General features: G+C 43.5%; 1 protein-coding gene across 1 annotated transcript in view; it reads right to left on the minus strand.

The window, feature by feature from the left end:
• Positions 1-917: 917 nt before the first annotated feature.
• The window catches only part of LOC119174014 (cell adhesion molecule Dscam1-like), a 53,339-nt gene continuing 34,803 nt past the window's right edge, over positions 918-19,453 (minus strand). The window contains exons 8-15 of the mRNA XM_075894225.1: positions 16,364-16,528; positions 12,513-12,583; positions 10,758-10,986; positions 10,011-10,109; positions 8,394-8,579; positions 3,370-3,522; positions 2,768-2,937; positions 918-1,010 (exon numbers count right to left, since the gene is read on the minus strand). Coding sequence (XP_075750340.1) covers positions 918-1,010; positions 2,768-2,937; positions 3,370-3,522; positions 8,394-8,579; positions 10,011-10,109; positions 10,758-10,986; positions 12,513-12,583; positions 16,364-16,528 — 1,166 coding nt within the window. The remainder of the gene's footprint in view (positions 1,011-2,767; positions 2,938-3,369; positions 3,523-8,393; positions 8,580-10,010; positions 10,110-10,757; positions 10,987-12,512; positions 12,584-16,363; positions 16,529-19,453) is intronic.

Here is a 19,453-nt window from a genome sequence, read left to right on the forward strand (position 1 = left end):
CAATATGCATCAATTATTATATGTAACAGTCGTGCAAGATATCAACATTTAATATTCGTCTACATAAAGTCACTGAATTGTTACTTCTTGGTTCAGTACTTTACTTAAAAAGCTTTAGTATCAGCTTCGCAGAGTGCAAGGTTGTTTACGTTCAATATTTTGGTCTGGTATTCAGCTCTTGCGATTTTGATTTCAAGGGCAACCTTTGGCAAGCAAGATGAATTTTGGCTAGTTTATCTCGTCAGTGATAATTGACAAGCACTGTAATAGCAATGCTCTGCAGTTATTAGTGATATCTTCTCATCACTGATACATTGTATCATCATATGTGATATCCTGTCACTGATAGCTGACAAAGACTGTAATAATAATGCTGTTCACAGTTATCACAACCTAAGTGCTCTAGACGTCCTGATATTTTTAGCATGTAATCACAACGAAATGCTAGCAGGGCACTCTCGCCTATGTCTGGCACTAAGTATCGATGCTTCAAGCTGAGAAAGGTGCATATCTTGTGTGTTGTTTTCAGAATCACTACTCAAGTATCGGGTCATGCTTGCGACGCAATATGTTTGAAATATACACACGGGAAATCAGGACACTATACTAGCTTAAATGTTATATCCCCGTAAAACTTCAGAATGTTGCCCCTAATTGACGTTGTAACGTTATGAATCAGTTATTTCTTGAAATAAAAGCGTTAAACATTAGTATAGGAGGAATTAAGGTTTTGCGTGTAGCCCATGTCCTGAAAACTACTGTCCCCTTGTGTACGTTTAACCGCGCTGAAACATCGATGAAGTGGCCAGAAAAGAAAGTACTTGCTTATATGAAGCTCTCACTCGATGCAGGTGCTAGCTGCGCGTTAAAAAGCGGAAGACGGGTGTAAGAAATTCAGAGAATCGCGCTAAATGACGTCACTGATTTTTGTCCGAAGAGGAAGATGCCTCTAGAGCGAGGTGGGAGTTGGAGCCACGTCCTTTGAGTCGTGAGTAGTTGCCGTCGTATATCTGCGGGGAAGAAAAGGGTGTCAGCTGTAAACAACGAGACGCGTGCTTTCAGCGTTGCTGCGAATCTATTGAGACAAGTAAGTGTAAGAAAAGCAGCCTTACATGCAATGATTGTATACATGCTGCAGCGCATGAATCTGAACTAAGAAACTGCGAGAACCAACGACATATGGCGTGATGCCATGTGACGCCCGTTAGGGCATGCAACAGCGTAGCCGTTTAAGCCAGCCGTAAAATATTTGTTGTATGTACAAAGCCACAGGCGAGAATTTGAAAAGCCTCACTACCGAGTACAGCAGCCGCCAGTATTAAACGAAAACTCTGCTCGGTGAAGTGGGGCTCGTGACAAATGTCAAAAAGAGAGAAAGAGAAAGGTAATGAAGAGAGATAAGAAAAGTAGAAGACAAAGTTGTAGGATAAAGAAAAAGAAAAAAAGTCAATAAAGGAGAAACAAATAAGTAGATGAAAGAGAGACAGAAAGTGATAGAAATAAATAAAACGGACATATTTTTAATATTGCACTTAAAGAGGACATTTCAGAACGACCAACCCGACCTTTTGCGGCAACATACGGGTGGCGTAGCGATCTTTTCGGGCGTCAAAGCGAGCCTGCGACCTGATTATTTCAACCGCGTAACTTCGCTCATGTGCTACCTTATTGCAACGCTCTCAAAGCTGCTTCGAGCGAAAGTAATCGCGTGAGAGTATGTATCGAAGTAAACAAAGCAAAAACTATGCGTTCGGCTAATGTTCTATGTATACTGCGTTTTTCATGAAATCCCTGCGGGGCAAAGAAAATTGAGTATATTCGTTGCAAATACTCAAAAAAATGTTTACACCTACTTGTGAACAGTAACTTGTACTTAAATGCAGTTATTTATACAAACACTTTTGGTGCTGTGCATCGTTCGCACAGCTTTTACTTGGGGCTCTTCCACATCATTCAACTTGAATTCGAATAGGTGTTCACAGTGGGTGAGATAGTCTCATGCAGGTATTATAAGACTGTGCACGTGATAGGAAGTTATTTTGGAGTTAGTTAAGCCGGCACAAATTACTGCTCTGTAGGTTGCATTTTCCTTTTCCTTGCTCACTGTATCCTAAATTTATGCTTAACCCTCTCTGTAATCTTCCAACTTCCTGCTCTGCAGGTTGCCTACAGAGCCGTAACTTGAAAGATTACAAAGTGGGTTCAACATAAATTGAGGACACAGTGAGCGAGGGAAAGGAAAATGATAGGTACAACCTCCCATTTAACCTAACCTTAAGAGACAGGAGGAGAGCAGGGTGGGTCAGGGAACAAGCGGGTGTTACATAAATCAAGAAGAAATAGACGTGGCTGCGGTGTATGTAGGGGGTGGTTCACCAGGCTCGTGCTTTTCTCGAAATGTTTTTCTTTAGCATACAGAGTTCAAAAGGACACTCGACCACAATCGTCTGACCAGTCCCATTTTCAGATGAAGAGTGTGCCTCCCCCCTCACCCCTCTAAAAATTATGCCAACGTCCTTGGGACGTGGGCAGGGCATATAACGCGTAGCCAGCAGAACCGCTGGTCATTAGGATGTACTGACCGAATTTCATGAGAAGGCAAACGAGTAAGAGGCAGACAGAAAGTTAATAGGGAAGATCAGGTTAAGGAATGTGTGGGTGCAACATGGCATCATCAAGCAGAGGACAGAGCTGATTGGTGGAACATGGAAGAACCCTTTGCCCTGCAGGGGACGTAGTCGGGCTGATGATGAACAACTTTACTTACAGACACGGTCGCGTTCGCGGAGGCCAGTGCGGCCTGCGCGTCCCACGGCGTGTCATACACGGTCGACTCGGCCACGCTGCGCCTTGCGTACGACGCCCGGGAGCCGCGCACGTCTTGCCAGTGGCCGCTGTCGCGGCTCTGCACGCAACTCTCGTACTTCACGTGGCTCCCTGAAGAGCGAGCCGTGCAAAAAGAGGTCACCGCAGTAACAACACACAGGAAACGCCGTTTCATTAAGACGCGACAGATAAGCTATAAAGGAAAGAACCGTTGAAATAGAAAATTGTGTTCAACATTATCGGGTTTAAATATGTAAACTATCGTGCACATTCCATTCTGCAACTGGCTTAATTGGGAAAGGCGCATCATTATTTAGTGTTAACACAGAAAAGGCTACAGGTTATGTAAAGAAGACTATATGCCACTTCGCCACTTATTTTATGATGCGCCTGATCTGACACAGCGCGGAAGCGGCATATGATGGTTCCATACATTCGTACTCTAATGTCGATCTTCATGAGCCTAAGGAAGCTGGACTTCTTGCCCTGTGACGACGCCACGAAATCCGTGATCTTAGTTATGTAAAACAAGATCGCACTTACCATGAGTGCCAAGCGTTCTCCTGTAGTATGCGAGTGCTGCGACGACGGATATGACGATGATGCCGAAGGACACGGCCACGGGGACGAGCACTTGGGCGCGCAGGTAGAAAGGCACTTCCGCCGCTTCCACGGTCTCTTCCTCGTCCCACGAGCCTGCAGAGATGGCTGTGATTGGTCAGCCGAACGAGAAACGCCGTCGCGCACATCAAGTGTAGCATGGTGAAGCTATGCGCGCACACGACCAGCACGCACGCTAGCTTTCACAAATACTATCAAAACAGTGTGCATTTTGGCAATCGACTGTTGCCGTAGCATGAGTCGTAGTTTTTAAATGCCTATGCGGTTTGAGGACACTGATTTTATAATCAACACATTTTTTTCACATTGTCCTTTACCGACTGACGAACTCGCGCTTTACCGCCTGACACAAGGCTCATCAACCACATTTCATCTCCGACCGACTGAATGTGCTCGTTTTTTTTTATTGTTGAATAAGTTCTGCGCAGAATTATATATGCAAGCACAGAGAATTACAATGGCAGCAGAATTGGAGAGCGATTGTCTCGCCATGTTTTTTTGTGGGCCTGTTTTTAAATTCCAGCCCATAATTATTTTGAAAAAAAATATGCCTCACCAGCTAGCTCCACAGCGCATTCAAAGTGTTTTGTTGCATGTGCTCCTTACACTGTCTATGTACAGCAACGCTTAATTACGTTTCTGAATTTCACAAAAAATAATAGCACCTCGTTGAATACAGCACCAAATTTTCAAACGCAACGACGGCGGCGTTACTTGCACGCGACTTTTTCGTGTTCGTCATTCAGTTTCCCGTCTACTTGCTTTCAAATCCCGACCACCCTATGAATGAATAGCGTTCCAACAACGTGCGGCTTTCCAAAAACGAGGAAAGCTCCATCAATGTGGCCGGCGCGCAAATGCACCAGCTCCAGCAGAGCGAATGCCCGCTGAAAGATATCGCACAGATGGCGAAGCGCGGGTGGAAAGAGGAGGGGGTGCATCTCCGCATTAAAGCACCCGGGAGGCAATTCCATTGAAATATGGTCGTGTGTTACGCAGTCGGCTTCATATTTTGGGGCACTCGCGTGAAAAGCCACACGAGATAGCAGAGAGAGGAAGGAAAGGGGCAAGGGAGGGCATGATCGCCTTACTGAAATTCGTCATCTTCAAAATAGGGTGCGTGCAAAAACGCCGGGTCGTTGAAGAAGCAAGCAGAGAGGAAGCGGTTGCCAAAAACACGAAGGCAGCGCGTCAATATTGTTCGAGCCTAGCGACCAGGAAGGTACACCTGCAGCTGCTGCCGGTGGAAGTGAACGTATCTGAAGGTATGAGGAAAAAAAAAGGAATATAGAGGCGCTGTGAGAGGAAAAAAAAGAAAGAGAAAAAATGACGCCCTTCGGAAGAGCTTGGGAAATAGGAAGTTTAGTTTCCAGACTGCTTCTCCAAGCACGACGTGTGAGAGGAATACGTCGTCATAGCAACGCAGTATTCAGTAGCGATATCTGAACCTGAGGCCGGGGCAGGCTTCGCTGTGGGTGGGCGTCATTCTTTCGTGCTCGTATCGACGGAATGTCGAGGGAGAAAGTCCCAAAAACAAAGGGGGCTGAAAGAGGGAGAGGGAGAGAAGATAGATGAGCACGAGTGGTGCCAGATTAGCCTGCTATAGTTGATGTTTATACTGGCCTCGTTATACAGGCCTTTATGGCATACTGTCAAACTCTGGTGGGCACAGATTGGGCTTTTCGAGGGTTCAGAAGCATTGACTGTTTTTGTTATTGTTGCGATGGCACAATATGTTGCCATCGGCTTGACGAGTGGCGCACACGTGGTGGATTGCACCCGCCCTTACAGTGTTTACTTATTTGTCTCCAGTTTAATCACACTCCTGCTTATTAAAAGCGTTTTGCTGGGACATGATTTACAAGCGGTTGAAGAGGTTAGCAGCTTTCTTTTTTTTCACTTCAGTGATGTTTTGGACTATGAATCCGAGCACGCGTTGTTGCCCTGTTTTAGCGGCAATGCAGTCTTTTGCACAAATGAAGTTTTCTTCAGATTGGTGGTGTGCCGAAGTTTTAATTCTAAGAACTAGACTTCGGCAAGATGGCAAGTTCGGCCAGTTGGATTACGTTTATAATTGAAAATTTTGTTGAAGGGCACCAAAAAAAAAGGCGGTCAGAAGAGGCCAAAAACGACAGCGCTTGCTCTCACAGTGAAGTTTTATTAGTCAGAAAAAATGTATTTCAAGCATTTACATGGTTTTTAGTGCATGTGCATCAGGCAGGGTGAAAACAGAAATTACTCGTATAGGGATTTACGATTTATTATATTTCTCAAGTACCGCGTGTCTAGATACGCGTATAATTTATCATGCAGCTCAATTTTGGCTTTGCTAACAGTCATGTCTCCGCTTTCGGATGTTCTATGATTCCACTATCTCACGTGGCAGATGATCCCCATGTTGAAATAATAACACTGCTTCTTTAAACACAGGGTAACATCCGCAGTTTTTGCAGTGATCTGCAAGATGAGTATTGCCTGATGTCTTAACAGATACGTGGTGTTCTCTAAGGCGGTCGTTCACGCATCTTCCTGACTGCCCGATGTAAAATTTTCCACAAGAAAAAGGTGTCAAATATACTACTCGCTTTACGCACTTCACTAACATGTTTCGATGCTTCACGGAGCAGGCTTTTGAATCTATAGGCTAATTGAAGCGTAGACACAAGTGTGGCAGCTTAGGCTCGTTGGTATGGCATGACGATAGTTATAGCGCGAGAACAAAACGACGACACAGAGACAAGAAGGACACGTGTCTTTCGTGTCCTTCTTGTCTCTGTGTCGTCGTTTTGTTCTCGCGCTATAACTATCGTCATGGTAGACACAAGCTTGCTAGTATTGTATTTGCCGAAAACTTCACGTCTACATTACATCTATTTCCAACGTGCTTTAGGTTGTGTGCGAACTTGTGCACGTATGAAATGACAGCCATTTTCCCTCGTTTCTTTGTCTCCGTATTAGATCTTTGTTTTTCGGCCTTTATTTCTCTGGTTAAGACCGTGCACACTGAGAAAACTAACTGTTTTAGATAACCTACTTTCTGGAATTTTTCCAACTAACTCTCAAAACTTTCACTGATCAGATGTCCAAGCAATTTTTGCAAAGGTGGCATTATACAAGTATCATACAATCTAGCACTGGCTTAGCGCTTCTTGGTTGGTAAAAGCAGCAAATGTGTTCCCTATTAAGTTCCAATTTTATATTCAAAAGCTGCAACTTGTCATTTCTAGGCTGCTCAGTAGCGAACTCAAGGCATGGGCTATGAGTTCTTGCACCAAAGACATTTATTTATTTATTTATACTATTGATCGCATCAGAGATTATTACAGGAAGGGCATATTTGGCATGTTGCATTGTGAAATACAATATTTTGTTTTCATGGAAAGAAGGTATTGGCAGTTAACAAGGTAAATAAGGGAACATTGATTAAAATTTATGATTGTGTAGGAACGGCAGAGATAATGTCCGTTATATTTTTTGGTAACGGTAACACGTTACCTTTTTTTGTGTAGTAACGTAGGGTGGCAACGCGTTCATTTTTTGGTAGTGTAACGAGTAACGTATTCAAGTTATTTTTTCGGTAATCAATACAACACTGGTCATTACTCATTTATATCTTTTCAGACTACGCCAAGATCAAATCACACAAGGCATACAGGTATTTGTTGGCTGAGCGTACAATTTTGGTGTCAGCTTTCAAAATGTGGACCATCAACCCCGCAGAAAACGGCTCAGATCCAGAGTCAACCGCAGAAATTGCATAACGGAATGACACAAATAAAGTGGTATCAACAGCAAAAACTTGTGGAACGTGAAATGTTCGATGAACTAAATTCCCGTTTTGTCTGGGGAAGTGATTTCAAAATAAATGTTCCATACCTCAATTGGCATTCCAACTTTTATACAGTCACCAGCTTGATTACAAGCATAAGGCACTGATATAGCAGAAATTCGCATTTGTTGTGAATACAACGTCCCGCAAACTCTTGCCGTTGATAGTACATGCCTGCGTGCGTTCCTTCCTGTTGCATGCCGTCGTATTACTTCCGGGTTTAAAGGAGAGCTGCACGCCCCGCCGCGGTGGTCTAGTGGCTAAGGTACTCGGCTACAGACCCGCAGGGCGCGGGTTTGAATCCCGGCTGCGGTGGCTGCATTTCCGATGGAGGCGGAAATGTTGTAGGCCCGTGTGCTCAGATTTGGGTGCACGTTAAAGAACCCCAGGTGGTCTAAATTTCCGGAGCCCTCCACTACGGCGTCTCTCATAATCATATAGTGGTTTTGGGACGTTAAACCAGACATATCAATCAAATCAAATCAAGGAGAGCTGCACGACTCAAATACGAGGAAAAGTTTTTGTTTTATTCGTGTTCAGAGTGATGCGCTGCGTACACTGGAGTTAGACAACTCATATGAATTATTTTACTTCGATTTCAAAGCTTTCGTCTCTGAACATCTGCAGGCCAGGTCCACTGCAGTGGACGTTACTCAGAAGAGTCAAGACCGTACACAAAGAACACAGAGCTCGAATACGACCTCTGCATCCTGCGTGCATTCACAGAAATCAATGTGGGTCACTAAACAATTCACTCATTGTTCTTTACATGCACCACGAGCACATGAAAGACTCGCCGTTATTACGTCGCCGGTTGCTGTTCTCCAGTGACGTCACACTGAGAAGCCCCTTGATATCAAAACCGAAAGTATTTTTTTCTGTTTTTTAAGAAGGTAGCTCTAATAAAAATCTATTCGATTCATTCCCAGGCATCACAATACTTGATTGAGGTTTTTCCCCACCAGCAAGCACATTTGTTTAGAGCACCAATGCGAGAAACTTTAAAAATTTGTGTCAGTACTCCTTTAACCCTGGGTATTATGTCACACCAACAAGGCCACGAATCCGACATCGCGGTCCAGTTTCAGATGAAGGCTCAACGTCGGAGAAGCCTTACCGCGGCCGAGCGTAGTGAACGAAGCGGGCGCTGAGAGCTGGCCCCTTCCTTCGAGGTTGTAGGCGGCCAGGCGGACCTCGTAGTGCGTGTCCCTCTGCAGGCCACGCAGGAGCATCTTGCGCGCGTGCGGAGGGAAGTAAACCGAGCGCCAGGTTCCTTCGGAGCTCTTGTACATCACCAGGTACTCTGTGGTGCAATGAAGGCATTCGCATCACGTCTTGGCCAACACCTGCAACTTGAAGCGCAGTAAGAACAGACAAAAAAAGACACGACACGACGTTTAGCCCTCGTAAGTTCACTCGTGTTTCATATCGTATCTGTGTTCCCTGCACTACGAATTGTTTCAGATGTACGACCAACAGGGGCACGATTCGCCCCAAGTTTACGGGCAACATGCGATAGTGGGTGTGCTGCTATACTTACGATACAAGTAACCTACGCCACGTGACACGCTCCTCCAGGCTTTTCAGCGCTGGATAAATCGTTGACATTGGGTTGAAGTGCAGTCTTATTGCGTTCATTTAGCATGTGTATTTTGTGCAGGTTCTGTTTTGCGAGCTACGAGAATTCATTTAACGTACGCCGTGCATCTTTCTGGGATAAAGCCCGAATAGAGCAACCAAAGCCCTTTAAGTGATGCTCGCTTCATCACTCGCACTTTGCATAAAATGCTGTAAAACATTGTCCAGACCTCAACTAGAAAGACCGCAGCACATCAAACAAAGAAACAATATAGTTCACTATTCTGTCATAGCCATTATTTTTTATATAACTAAGTATGCTGCTTATCAATACATTGAGCTTGCATTAATTTAGTTGCGAATTGCCGACATGCTTTTCAAGTTTCCGCACTACCTTATGTGTAAAAAGGCAGTGTTCAAAATACGAGGAGGCGTAGAATGGCTGGATTTCGTTCATGTTCTGTCATTTTTTTTGTTCCACGATCGTATATGCTATGGTCAGTATACTTCTTGCATAAAAGTTAAACTGAGTAGCCAGACGATTTTGATCTCTCTTACTAGACCCCGTTCGAGCTCCTTAAACCTGAAATGGTAAAAGCACCTGCGACTTATCTTCGTCACTGTATATGCCTTTGTTAGTGCTCATTTTCTCTCATTGACTTAAGCGTGTTCCATATGAGGTGTATCTAGTCAGGATAGATGTATAGTGGAATTGACGCCAAGCTGGGTTGAAAAGAATACTTTGAGTAGATTTTAGTTGAATTGATTTTATACATACGTGGTATGTTGAATGTTTACTCTTTAGGGGTTACAGATGAACTTGCATTACCATGTAATGTTCTGATATTGTGACATTAGATGTAAACACCTGAACTATACTGTTTCCAGAAATCAAATGAATATAGCTGAAACATTGAAGGAAGGTGCATTCTGACAGTGTAGTGAAGTGTAGAGTAGATATAAGTTATTTAAATACGCAAGAAACACAAATTGATGCAGTAGTCATCGTAAATGTTTAATTTTTAAATGCATACTAGAGGATAAGAATCTGTCTTGGCCTTTGAATAAAACTGGGGTATATGCATTTTGTCTTAACGGCCCCTAAAGCTTAAGAGCTACAGCATTCTACAGGCGGTGCTTTTCCAGTCATACTCACGTGTCACTCCGTCTGTTGGTTTCTGCTTCGAAGTGACAGTCAGCAGCACCGAACAGCAGGTCACGTCACTGGTGAAGAAGCTTGGTGGTCCTGGCATACCTTTCAAATATATGAAAACATTAATTTCCGTTCTCTGAGTCCAATCGCGCCAAATCCAATGTGCCTTGTCCTGAAATATTATAGGTGAAGCCCCTGAATTGGCGTTCCGAATACACCAAACCGCTCGTGTGCACATGTAATAGTGAACCCTTCCTTTCATAGCGTAGCACAAAAGCGCTAGTCTGTGCTCATGTCGACCAGTAATACCTTTAGCATAAAAACAAGCTTTAAACCAATAGTTTAGGCATTTTACGTCAACGTGGTTGGTACGTCTACAAACCATATATGCCAGGCCACTTGTGCCGTGCATTCATTGGGGCTTGATGTGCAATATCTCAGGCGCCTATGTTCTTTGTTTCGTGTTTATGGTAATGAACCATATCACGGTGCTGCACAAACTCACCTGGATTTGAAGTTTGAGCCAGCTAGTCGAGTAATATTTAAATGTGCAAATAACTCCGGGTTCTTCCACATGCACAGTCGCCGCCGTAGCTTACTTATAGCTGCACCGCTTTATCGCGAGTGCGCGTGGATCGAGGAAATGGGGAAGTGCGAGAGTGGCGATGGACGCGGTGGGGTCATCAGGTGAAGAGGGAAGGATTAGGCCCCGCATTTGAGTAGCGCGGTTGCGGGCAAGTGCGGGCTTACCGGCTGCGAACGGGTGCACTGCGATTTGGTGCGACGATGGGCTTTGTCCGGCTCTGTTGAACGCTTGCACGATTATGGAGTAAGCCGTGCTGGGCTTGAGGTCTTTAAGCACCGCCGACTCGGCACCGCCCGTGACGGTCTGGTAGCTGTACGGCAGGTTCGAGTCGTACGCCTTGTAGCCCACGTAGTAGCCCTGAATCTTGCCATTGCGGTGTTCGGAAGGAGGTCCCTGTTGTAAATGTAATGACCGAAGGACATGAAATTCCAAGCAGGATGGAGGGTTTGTAACCAGCCGCATCGTTTCGTATAGCGGACTGACACTATGGTGGCACTAATTACCTCCACGCTGATTGAAGATTTACCCAGGGTCTGTTATTCCGCGCTCTCATTAGACGCGTTCCTGTCCTCATTCATCTTTAGCGAGACTGAGTGCTGTCTCCGATCGATGATTACCTTTCTTATTTTAGTTGATTGATTCGCCAGACTAAGAACAGTTCGTCTCTTATGGCGTGACAGAGAAAAAAGTGTATTAAGGAATCTAGTAAAATGTTTAAAACATGATCTGATTGATTTTACTTTGTTAGTTTTAATGACGCAGTACTTCATTATTTAAGCAAGACGGCATTATTATTCAATTTAGAGGTGGCGTAAGCACGCCAATTAATTAAGGTCTGTAGTATTGACGGCGAAGTATGTGACCCGTTCTCACAAAATTGCCAAATATTCCATGAATCTCGCTTGGCTTTCCGTGATGTATTATAGAAGTATGACAGATCCTATTTATATAAAGTGGTAGAAAGGGCTTACTGGACACAAATAACACTCGTGCGGACGGAAAGACGAAGAAATAGAAATGAAAAGTGTAGGATAACAGTGCTTCATATAATTGTTTGGACATTCTTTGCCTGAAAAATAAGCTAGGTATAATTCTGATATTAATGCGATTGTGATGTGGGCGGAATGCAAAAACATCTTTTTTTTTGGAAGCTAGAAAAGTAAGGAAGTCTAGTCAACCAAAGTTTCGTTAGTTATAACTCGCAAAGAAACCAATGAAGCCAGAAAATGGGGATTAACTGCCATATTTTTGATAGGCAAAATGATAAAAACAGAGAAAACGTTCAACAGCTATAGTTAGGCTTCCTTCTCATTTGGCTTGCCGGGCAACAATAAGGCCCATATCACATTTTTCGAAATTATACGAGACAACTTGACCGTTTCCGTGAAGCATGCTCGCATAAGCATGTGACACTCATGTACGCTTCAAAAAAATACCACAAAATCAGTTATTAAGAATTTTTCCTTACAGATTGCCTCGTTGGCATGTCGTGGAAGCGCATGTAAAGCCTAAAATATTATTTACTTTTTTCGAATAGCTTCATGACTGTGAGCTATGTTTTTTCGTTTAATTTTGGTATATAATAACCTACTATAAGCGCAGGCTAAGTGGAAATGTCTATAACGAAAATATCATAGGGAACCTGCAATATTACCTGCAGTGTAAATAAAATTTGACATAGGCTTTCAGAAAGCAACCAATGTTCAACGTGATTTTGCCGATACATTCGGCAAACAGTGAAGTTGCAGAATAAAAAGAAAGGTTAGATCGTTCGCAAGGATTGTTCGTGAAGCAAAACACACACACGCACGCACACAGCTTTTGTGTCATGAGGTTGTGTTGACACCCATGTTTACACGCTTTGCTTTCTTCCACAGTAGAGGTGAAGAAGTAGAGAATAACAAATCCTGCTTACTGACCTTCCACATGACCATCAGTTCCCTTTCTCCGATCGGTGTCGAATGCACGTCCGTGGGTGGTGCTGACGGAGCTGCGTTTGAAATATTAGGAAAGAAAAAAATGTGAAGCTATCTGTCTGAGAAACGCTGCCCACAAACATTTCGCTGCTGGCCCGGACCGCGCATGCCTTTATTCATTCCAATGTCTCTATTTTCTTAATTAGTATGTTCATGCGCTACACAAAGGTGACTGGTTTTTTGAATTTTTTTTCTTGAGGCACTCCATGCCGCTATCTAGTGAGGAAACAGCCGTTGAACATAAAACGCATACATTTCAGAATAGGCTTTATAATGGTTATCTGGGCTAGAATGGTTGCAGCTAAATTGCGGGCGTACGTTTAACTTTAGCGGCAACCACTTGACAGACACTCAGAATAGGCGTTCGCATTTTAATCATTCTGTATATCAGTATCGACGCGCTCCTGAAGTGCCGACGTCAATTACCCTCCCAAAATGAGGTTCGGGAAATACCTATCAAACAGTTATGTTAGCTTCAAGGAAACTCCTCGTACTATGAAATCTTCACTCACCCTGCCCTTGCGGTGGACTAATTGTTACGTCGACCCGCTAGATGAGATGGTCTTGAGACCCCTACCACCACCTGTCCTCTTCGATGGCTCTCAGCATGCCCACTGGCTCGACCAAAGAGAAGCCACCCTTCTTCATCGCATATGGCTAGAAGTGGTATTTACAAAATCATATTCATTTGTCATAGGAATGGCCGACAACGCTCTCTGCGATGCCTGTCGTTGCGAAGAGACGCTACACCACATCCTGCGCGACTGTCCGTTGTATGAAATCCAGAGACAGTCACTGGCGTCCGTTATTGCACCCATCGACAACAGCCAAATGTCTGTGGCCACTATTCTTTCTAGTGTCCTAGGAAAGACATTATAAGAGAAGGCGACAAAAGCTCTGTTGAAATTCCTACAGATTTGGGTGCACGTTAAAGAACCCCAGGTGGTCTAAATTTCCGGAGCCCTCCACTACGGCGTCACTCATAATCATATAGTGGTTTTGGGACGTTAAACCCCACATATCAATCAAATCAATGTTGAAATTCCTACGCGACACAGATTTGAACAAGTGGCTCTAACAGAAATGTCACACACCGCGAAAGACAAGACTGAAATAAGGCTGAGTGTGCGCGCGTGTTCTGCCGAATGTGCTGTGTTTATCTCTCTCCTCTCTACCTTTCATCTCCCCCATTCCCCTCCCATGGGTAGGGTAGCAAACCTGCTGCCTATAGGCTGGTCAACCTCCCAGCCATTTTTCCTTCTTATTTTCCTTCCTTTCTGGGAGTATTGCTCTAAGCGACATATCTGCCCTGATATAGGCAGATATGCCGCTTAGAGCAATACTCCCGCGCCCAGATCTTGGACCACAACTACATGCGTCATTGGAGCACAGAAAAATAAAGTAAAATAAAAACTATCACAAGAGTTTTATTGATTTCGCTCTTCAAATCGACAGAGGCCACCCCTTATGGCTTGATGAACACTAGAGCGTACGTCATAAAAAAAAAATCAGCTTTTATTAACGCAAGCTCTTAGGCCGTTTCTGAGAGGCTACATTAGCCAATCGTATGATAGATTATAATATTTCTTGACTAAATATGTTAGGGCCATGCACAGAACCAGATTATCGACGGAGAAAACGACAAAATACCTGGTGTAGCTAATAACTATCACAACCTGATCTTCTTTCATTTGGAGCCTCTACACTGGGTTTCAGCCACAGGGATGTTTTATTCGCCGTTCAAGAATACATCACTGCGACTAAACGATTTTCTTGCTAAATTGCTGTCTCACTATTTTTCTTTTTTTTTCTGCAAACTTGATATCGGTATTTCAAATCAAAATTAATTTACAAAAAAATTGTAGGAATGACGCAATGCTGAAAGTTTAGGGCAAATTCACCTTATAATCGGCCAATCCCCTTCTTTGGGTACGAGCCATTTGCACAGGGAAACAACAACAACAAAACACTACTGAGCTATGCGACCAGCTTTATGAACGCTGTTGCGTGCGCATGTACTTCGAGTGCTAACCATTTACTTTTTTTTTCGTCTCATAGGGCATGCCAGTGTGTTAGATGATACCTGGGGAACATCCCTGACTTTTCTTTCTCAATTCTGTTTCTCAATGTGTACTTAGCTTTGAACTTATTTCTCAATCTAGTTATCCGCAAGTTTTTTTTTTCCCTCTGTACAAGCTAACAGATCAAACCTGCATAGGTCTTCACTTCACAACACCTGTTTGTTGTCGTTCTTGCACAACAAATGTGTGAAACCTTGTTAAATAGGGACGTTTTACTTAGGCACTTTCATTGATTTAAAGTGTTTTCATGGTTTAAATAACTTCGTATATTCTATGAATTTTTTCCTGGTCCGTCTCTGTTGTTCCCATTTTCCTTTAATCAAGGTTGATGCCGAAAGAGCAGCGTAGCATATCAAATAAGTAAACCTTCCAGCACATAAAAGCGCAATACTGCTGTTGCTGGAATATGCAAGCCTGATGTAGAAGTCATATGCGCTAAATAACAGCGATACATGTGAATGGGTTCAAAATAGAGCCTCACCTCCGTGTTCACAAACGCTCTTCGACTCGAATTTCGTCTTTCACTTGACTGAGTTGAGCACAACACCGCTGCTCGACTGAAATTGACGCTGCGCTTCTCAAGAAACGCTGCAGAATATAGCCGATATGTAGTGACTTAGTATGCCAAAAGACGGCGCTCCCATCGACTTTTTCAAGTCAAGGTGAAGCTTTGAGTGAAGGGACCTTCTAGAATCGTGGCGGTTAAGGTTTATTTTAAATTCCTGCCATAGAACGGAGTCGGTAACAAGCCAAAGAACAAAGGTTCATACTCTGACATTGCATGAATGAATGAACATCAACAGCATCAAATTCTTTTTTCAGATATTTTATGGCTTTTACAAAATAGAGGTAACAAACGTTCTCACTCTAGATCTATCCCATTCGCGTATAAAGCACAACAAACATATTAAACATTTGAGACACAACACCAAATCGTTCATAAATTTCTTCATCGTATCCACTGTGACACATTGAATAAGCTACGGAACGACGCAGTACTGTGAAACAAATTTAAAGATTTCGAAAGTGCATTGTTGAATTGAATGTACTCACTTGCTAACCTATGTTTTGCTGAGTTGGCTGCAATGTGTGCAATAAATGTTGCAATATTTTTCTAATCTTCATTTTTTTTGCACTGTGTCAAGTTGCGAGGTTCTCTTCCTGCTTTGAATTGATTTTTAAAACTGCTGTTTTGTGCGCAGTTGAGCAACTCCTGTGTTGGCATTTATGCTAACAGTATGAAAATATAAAAAAACCATAAAAAAACATACCTCCAGCGTCTTTAAATTCATGCCTAATGCGCTAATGATTTGCATGTGTACAAATATAAAATAACGAAAATCGCATACGTCTCAATATAACTTTCTAAGCGAGGTCATATACAGAAAAATTATAGTCAGCATTTAAACAAACAAAAGAAAACAATAACGTCGTCATGCGTACAACACCAGTTTTCTTTCTCCTGACCAGAACAATAAGAACATTTACACGTTTCCGTATGTGCAAATGAATGCGCAATTTATCCAAACTTACGTGCAGCAAGAACCACCTTCGTGCCACACGCCACGAAGAAAGCGCTCGACAAGAAACTTTTGTTCTGAGGTACGGCGTGGTCGGTTGTGGTAGCTGCCATGGCCGGTGGCAAGAAATTGGGGTTGCACTGCCCGAAACACGACCAAACAGAGAATCGTTTGTGTATGGGTGTGGACGCACCTTCTTCGCTGGTGACGAAGTGCATGGCCACAGAGGGTCCGCTTAGCCCGACGTCGTTCTGCGACACGATGTGTCCCGAGTACTCGGTGCCCGGCTGCAGGTCCTGGAGGTACGCGGACGTCTCCGTACCGGCAACCGTAGCGCTGGACAGCTTCCGGCCGCGCCCTGTCAACGCCGCGAGACGGGAAATTGATTCGTTTACTGTCGCCGGTACACTGCTCTTGCTACTGCTTTTGTGGACACCGCACGGTCAACGAATGCACGCCTGCTTTGATAGAACTGTGCAGCGCTGTAAAGCCTGCTGCTATTGTCAGTTAATAGAGTGCCATATACCCACAAACTGGTTGATTATTGTGAATTGTTATGTCGTGTTCGTCCGAAAGTCGATTGTTGCCTGTCATCACGAATAAAGGTACTTAGGGTTGCGAATCATGTGCAATTTTAACACCTGTACCTTGGTACATAGGTTTGCTGTGGCCAGTGTAGCTTCCGCTACAGTGTACAGTATTGTTGCGGTATGGGCTCACAGAGTTCGGGAGGAAGAAAACTTCGCCCAGAAAAGAGATGCAAGAAGCGAGAGCACACACAAAAAAAGTTTGTTGTTCGTGTGACAGGGTCTTGTGGATGATTGATCCTATACGCTTCTGGAAGGAGGGAGAAATGAATAAATACCGAGGGTGTGGACAGGGTGAGAAAAGAAGGAAAGGCCAGGCGGCACGAAGGTTAAACGTGCGCAGAATGTGATTCGGGCCTCTTGTACGACAAAGACGAGCTTGTGGGTGGAAAGAGAAAGATGCCACAAGGAATGACATGCAAGAAAATACAGACGGAACAGAGAAGTTGCCATCATGTGCACTCGATTAGTTTCGGCGCCATGTTTACTTTCTGAAAAAGAACTTAACAGAATTCCCGCGAATTGCCACGTAAAAAAAAAACGGAATAAAACGCGGCGCTGAGACCAATATAATTTGCTACTCCCTGCTTGGTAACAAGACTGAATTAGCATGAACGTGTGACCCGATAATTTGCATTTATCGTCATACAAAACTTGTCGGCACATATGCGCTTAAATTCGCAATTTTCACATTTGCAAGATATCGACAGTGAACAATTTACAAAAAAAAACTGCAGTTTTTTGTTTGTGTGGTATTTAACACCTTCATAATAAATACATGCATTTGTCGCAGAACCAGATGATTTCTCCCATTTGTTTGCGTATTATCTATCTATCTATCTATCTATCTATCTATCTATCTATCTATCTATCTATCTATCTATCTATCTATCTATCTATCTATCTATCTATCTATCTATCTATCTATCTATCTATCTATCTATCTATCTATCTATCTATCTATCTATCTATCTATCTATCTATCTATCTATCTATCTATCTATCTATCTATCTATCTATCTATCTATCTATCTATCTATCTATCTATCTATCTATCTATCTATCTATCTATCTATCTATCTATCTATCTATCTATCTATCTATCTATCTATCTATCTATCTATCTATCTATCTATCTATCTATCTATCTATCTATCTATCTATCTATCTATCTATCTATCTATCTATCTATCTATCTAATCTATCTGTCCGTCCGTCCGTCCGTCCGTCCGTCTGTCCGTCTGTCTGTCTGTCTAATCATGGATATTTGTGAGCATTGTTCTTGACGATTGCCATAATTAAGTGGCTACGGAACTGTACAAGCTTCGTAAAATGCTGCTGTATGGGGCCCGAGCCGAAGCTCATCCTCACTGTTTTGCTAATGTGATCATTATACTTGATTGTGTTAGGGGCGAAGCTCCTTAAGCCGTGGGCCTTGCGTCCCCAATGTATGTAGTAGCTGTACTAGGTAGCCACCTCTCGCTTAGCCCTTGGAATGTTCACTGGATGACGGTATTTGTATAGAATGAACATATGATGGCGAGATGGCGGTACTTTGGGTGTTCGCTAGATGGACGGACAAACAGACGAACGCACGCACACACGGATGGAAGCACGCACGGTCGCGTAGACGGACGGACGGAAGCAAGAACGCAGGGGCGGACGTAAACACGGATGGACCGACGGACGCTTCGCCCCACTGATCATCATTCACTTCGTGGATATGCTGTGATTTTTTTCATTCCTTCATCATTTCCTTTACAGCGTTTTCTCCTTCCACACAACCAGGCTACTTCGTAAGTGTTCATTATTATTTTTTGTTTTCATCATGATTAAGTAGTATCCGTTATTGTCTCTTCCGTTCTTTTTCTGCGTTCTCTGAGAATACAATGAGCCTCAGCGAATCAAGTAGTTAGTGCCCCAAGCACACCAATAGAGACGTGTGAGCTGCCGAGAAAGCACGAAAGGCCTTATCGCGTCGTACGTCTGGAAGATCACCACAGAAAGCAAGAGGCCTGAACAGAAAAAGAAAAACGCCGGTCATTTAAAGCAAAGGAGATGGGGCGGTGATTGCATGTGCGTGCTTACTTTTTGAAGCTACATCACGGCATCTCTGTCGTGTAATGACACCAGCGATTCGACGACGATTTCCAAGGCCGTTAGGGGCCCCCGAAAATGTGTGTCCTGCTCCTGACATCGGAGAAAGCGATATACGCGAGGGGGGTCGAAGGCCCGCGACATCTGGGCACGCTCTCTGCGCCTCTTCGGAGCTTCTTTGACGTTGGAAAAGGCCAAGTTGCTGTGATATAGAAGCGTTATAAGTTATGCCCTATGATAAAAAAAATAACAATACCCTTTAAATGCTGCTACTACTGGCTCCGAAAATAGACGAAACTGTTAGAGCGATTTACCGCTTTTTGCCATTGGCATTTTTTATTACTTGTTCTTTTTGTTTTCTGTTAACCTTTTTTTTCGGCTGCAATTATCATAGAAAATGTGTAGCCGAGTTTGTATACGCATAACCTCTACAAAGCAAGCAAGTTCGAACGGAACGGTCTCGGCGACCTGTGGACAACGCATACTTAATCGCCTCTAGGCAATCTCTGATAACTGCCTGTCCGGTTTGCGCATTTTTTTTTGTATCTACAAGTGCGTTAGTTTTATGAAAATTCTCGCTCTTTATTTATTTAGCAATT

This window comes from Rhipicephalus microplus, chromosome 5, assembly GCF_043290135.1.
Source record: "Rhipicephalus microplus isolate Deutch F79 chromosome 5, USDA_Rmic, whole genome shotgun sequence".
NCBI lineage: Eukaryota > Metazoa > Arthropoda > Arachnida > Ixodida > Ixodidae > Rhipicephalus > Rhipicephalus microplus.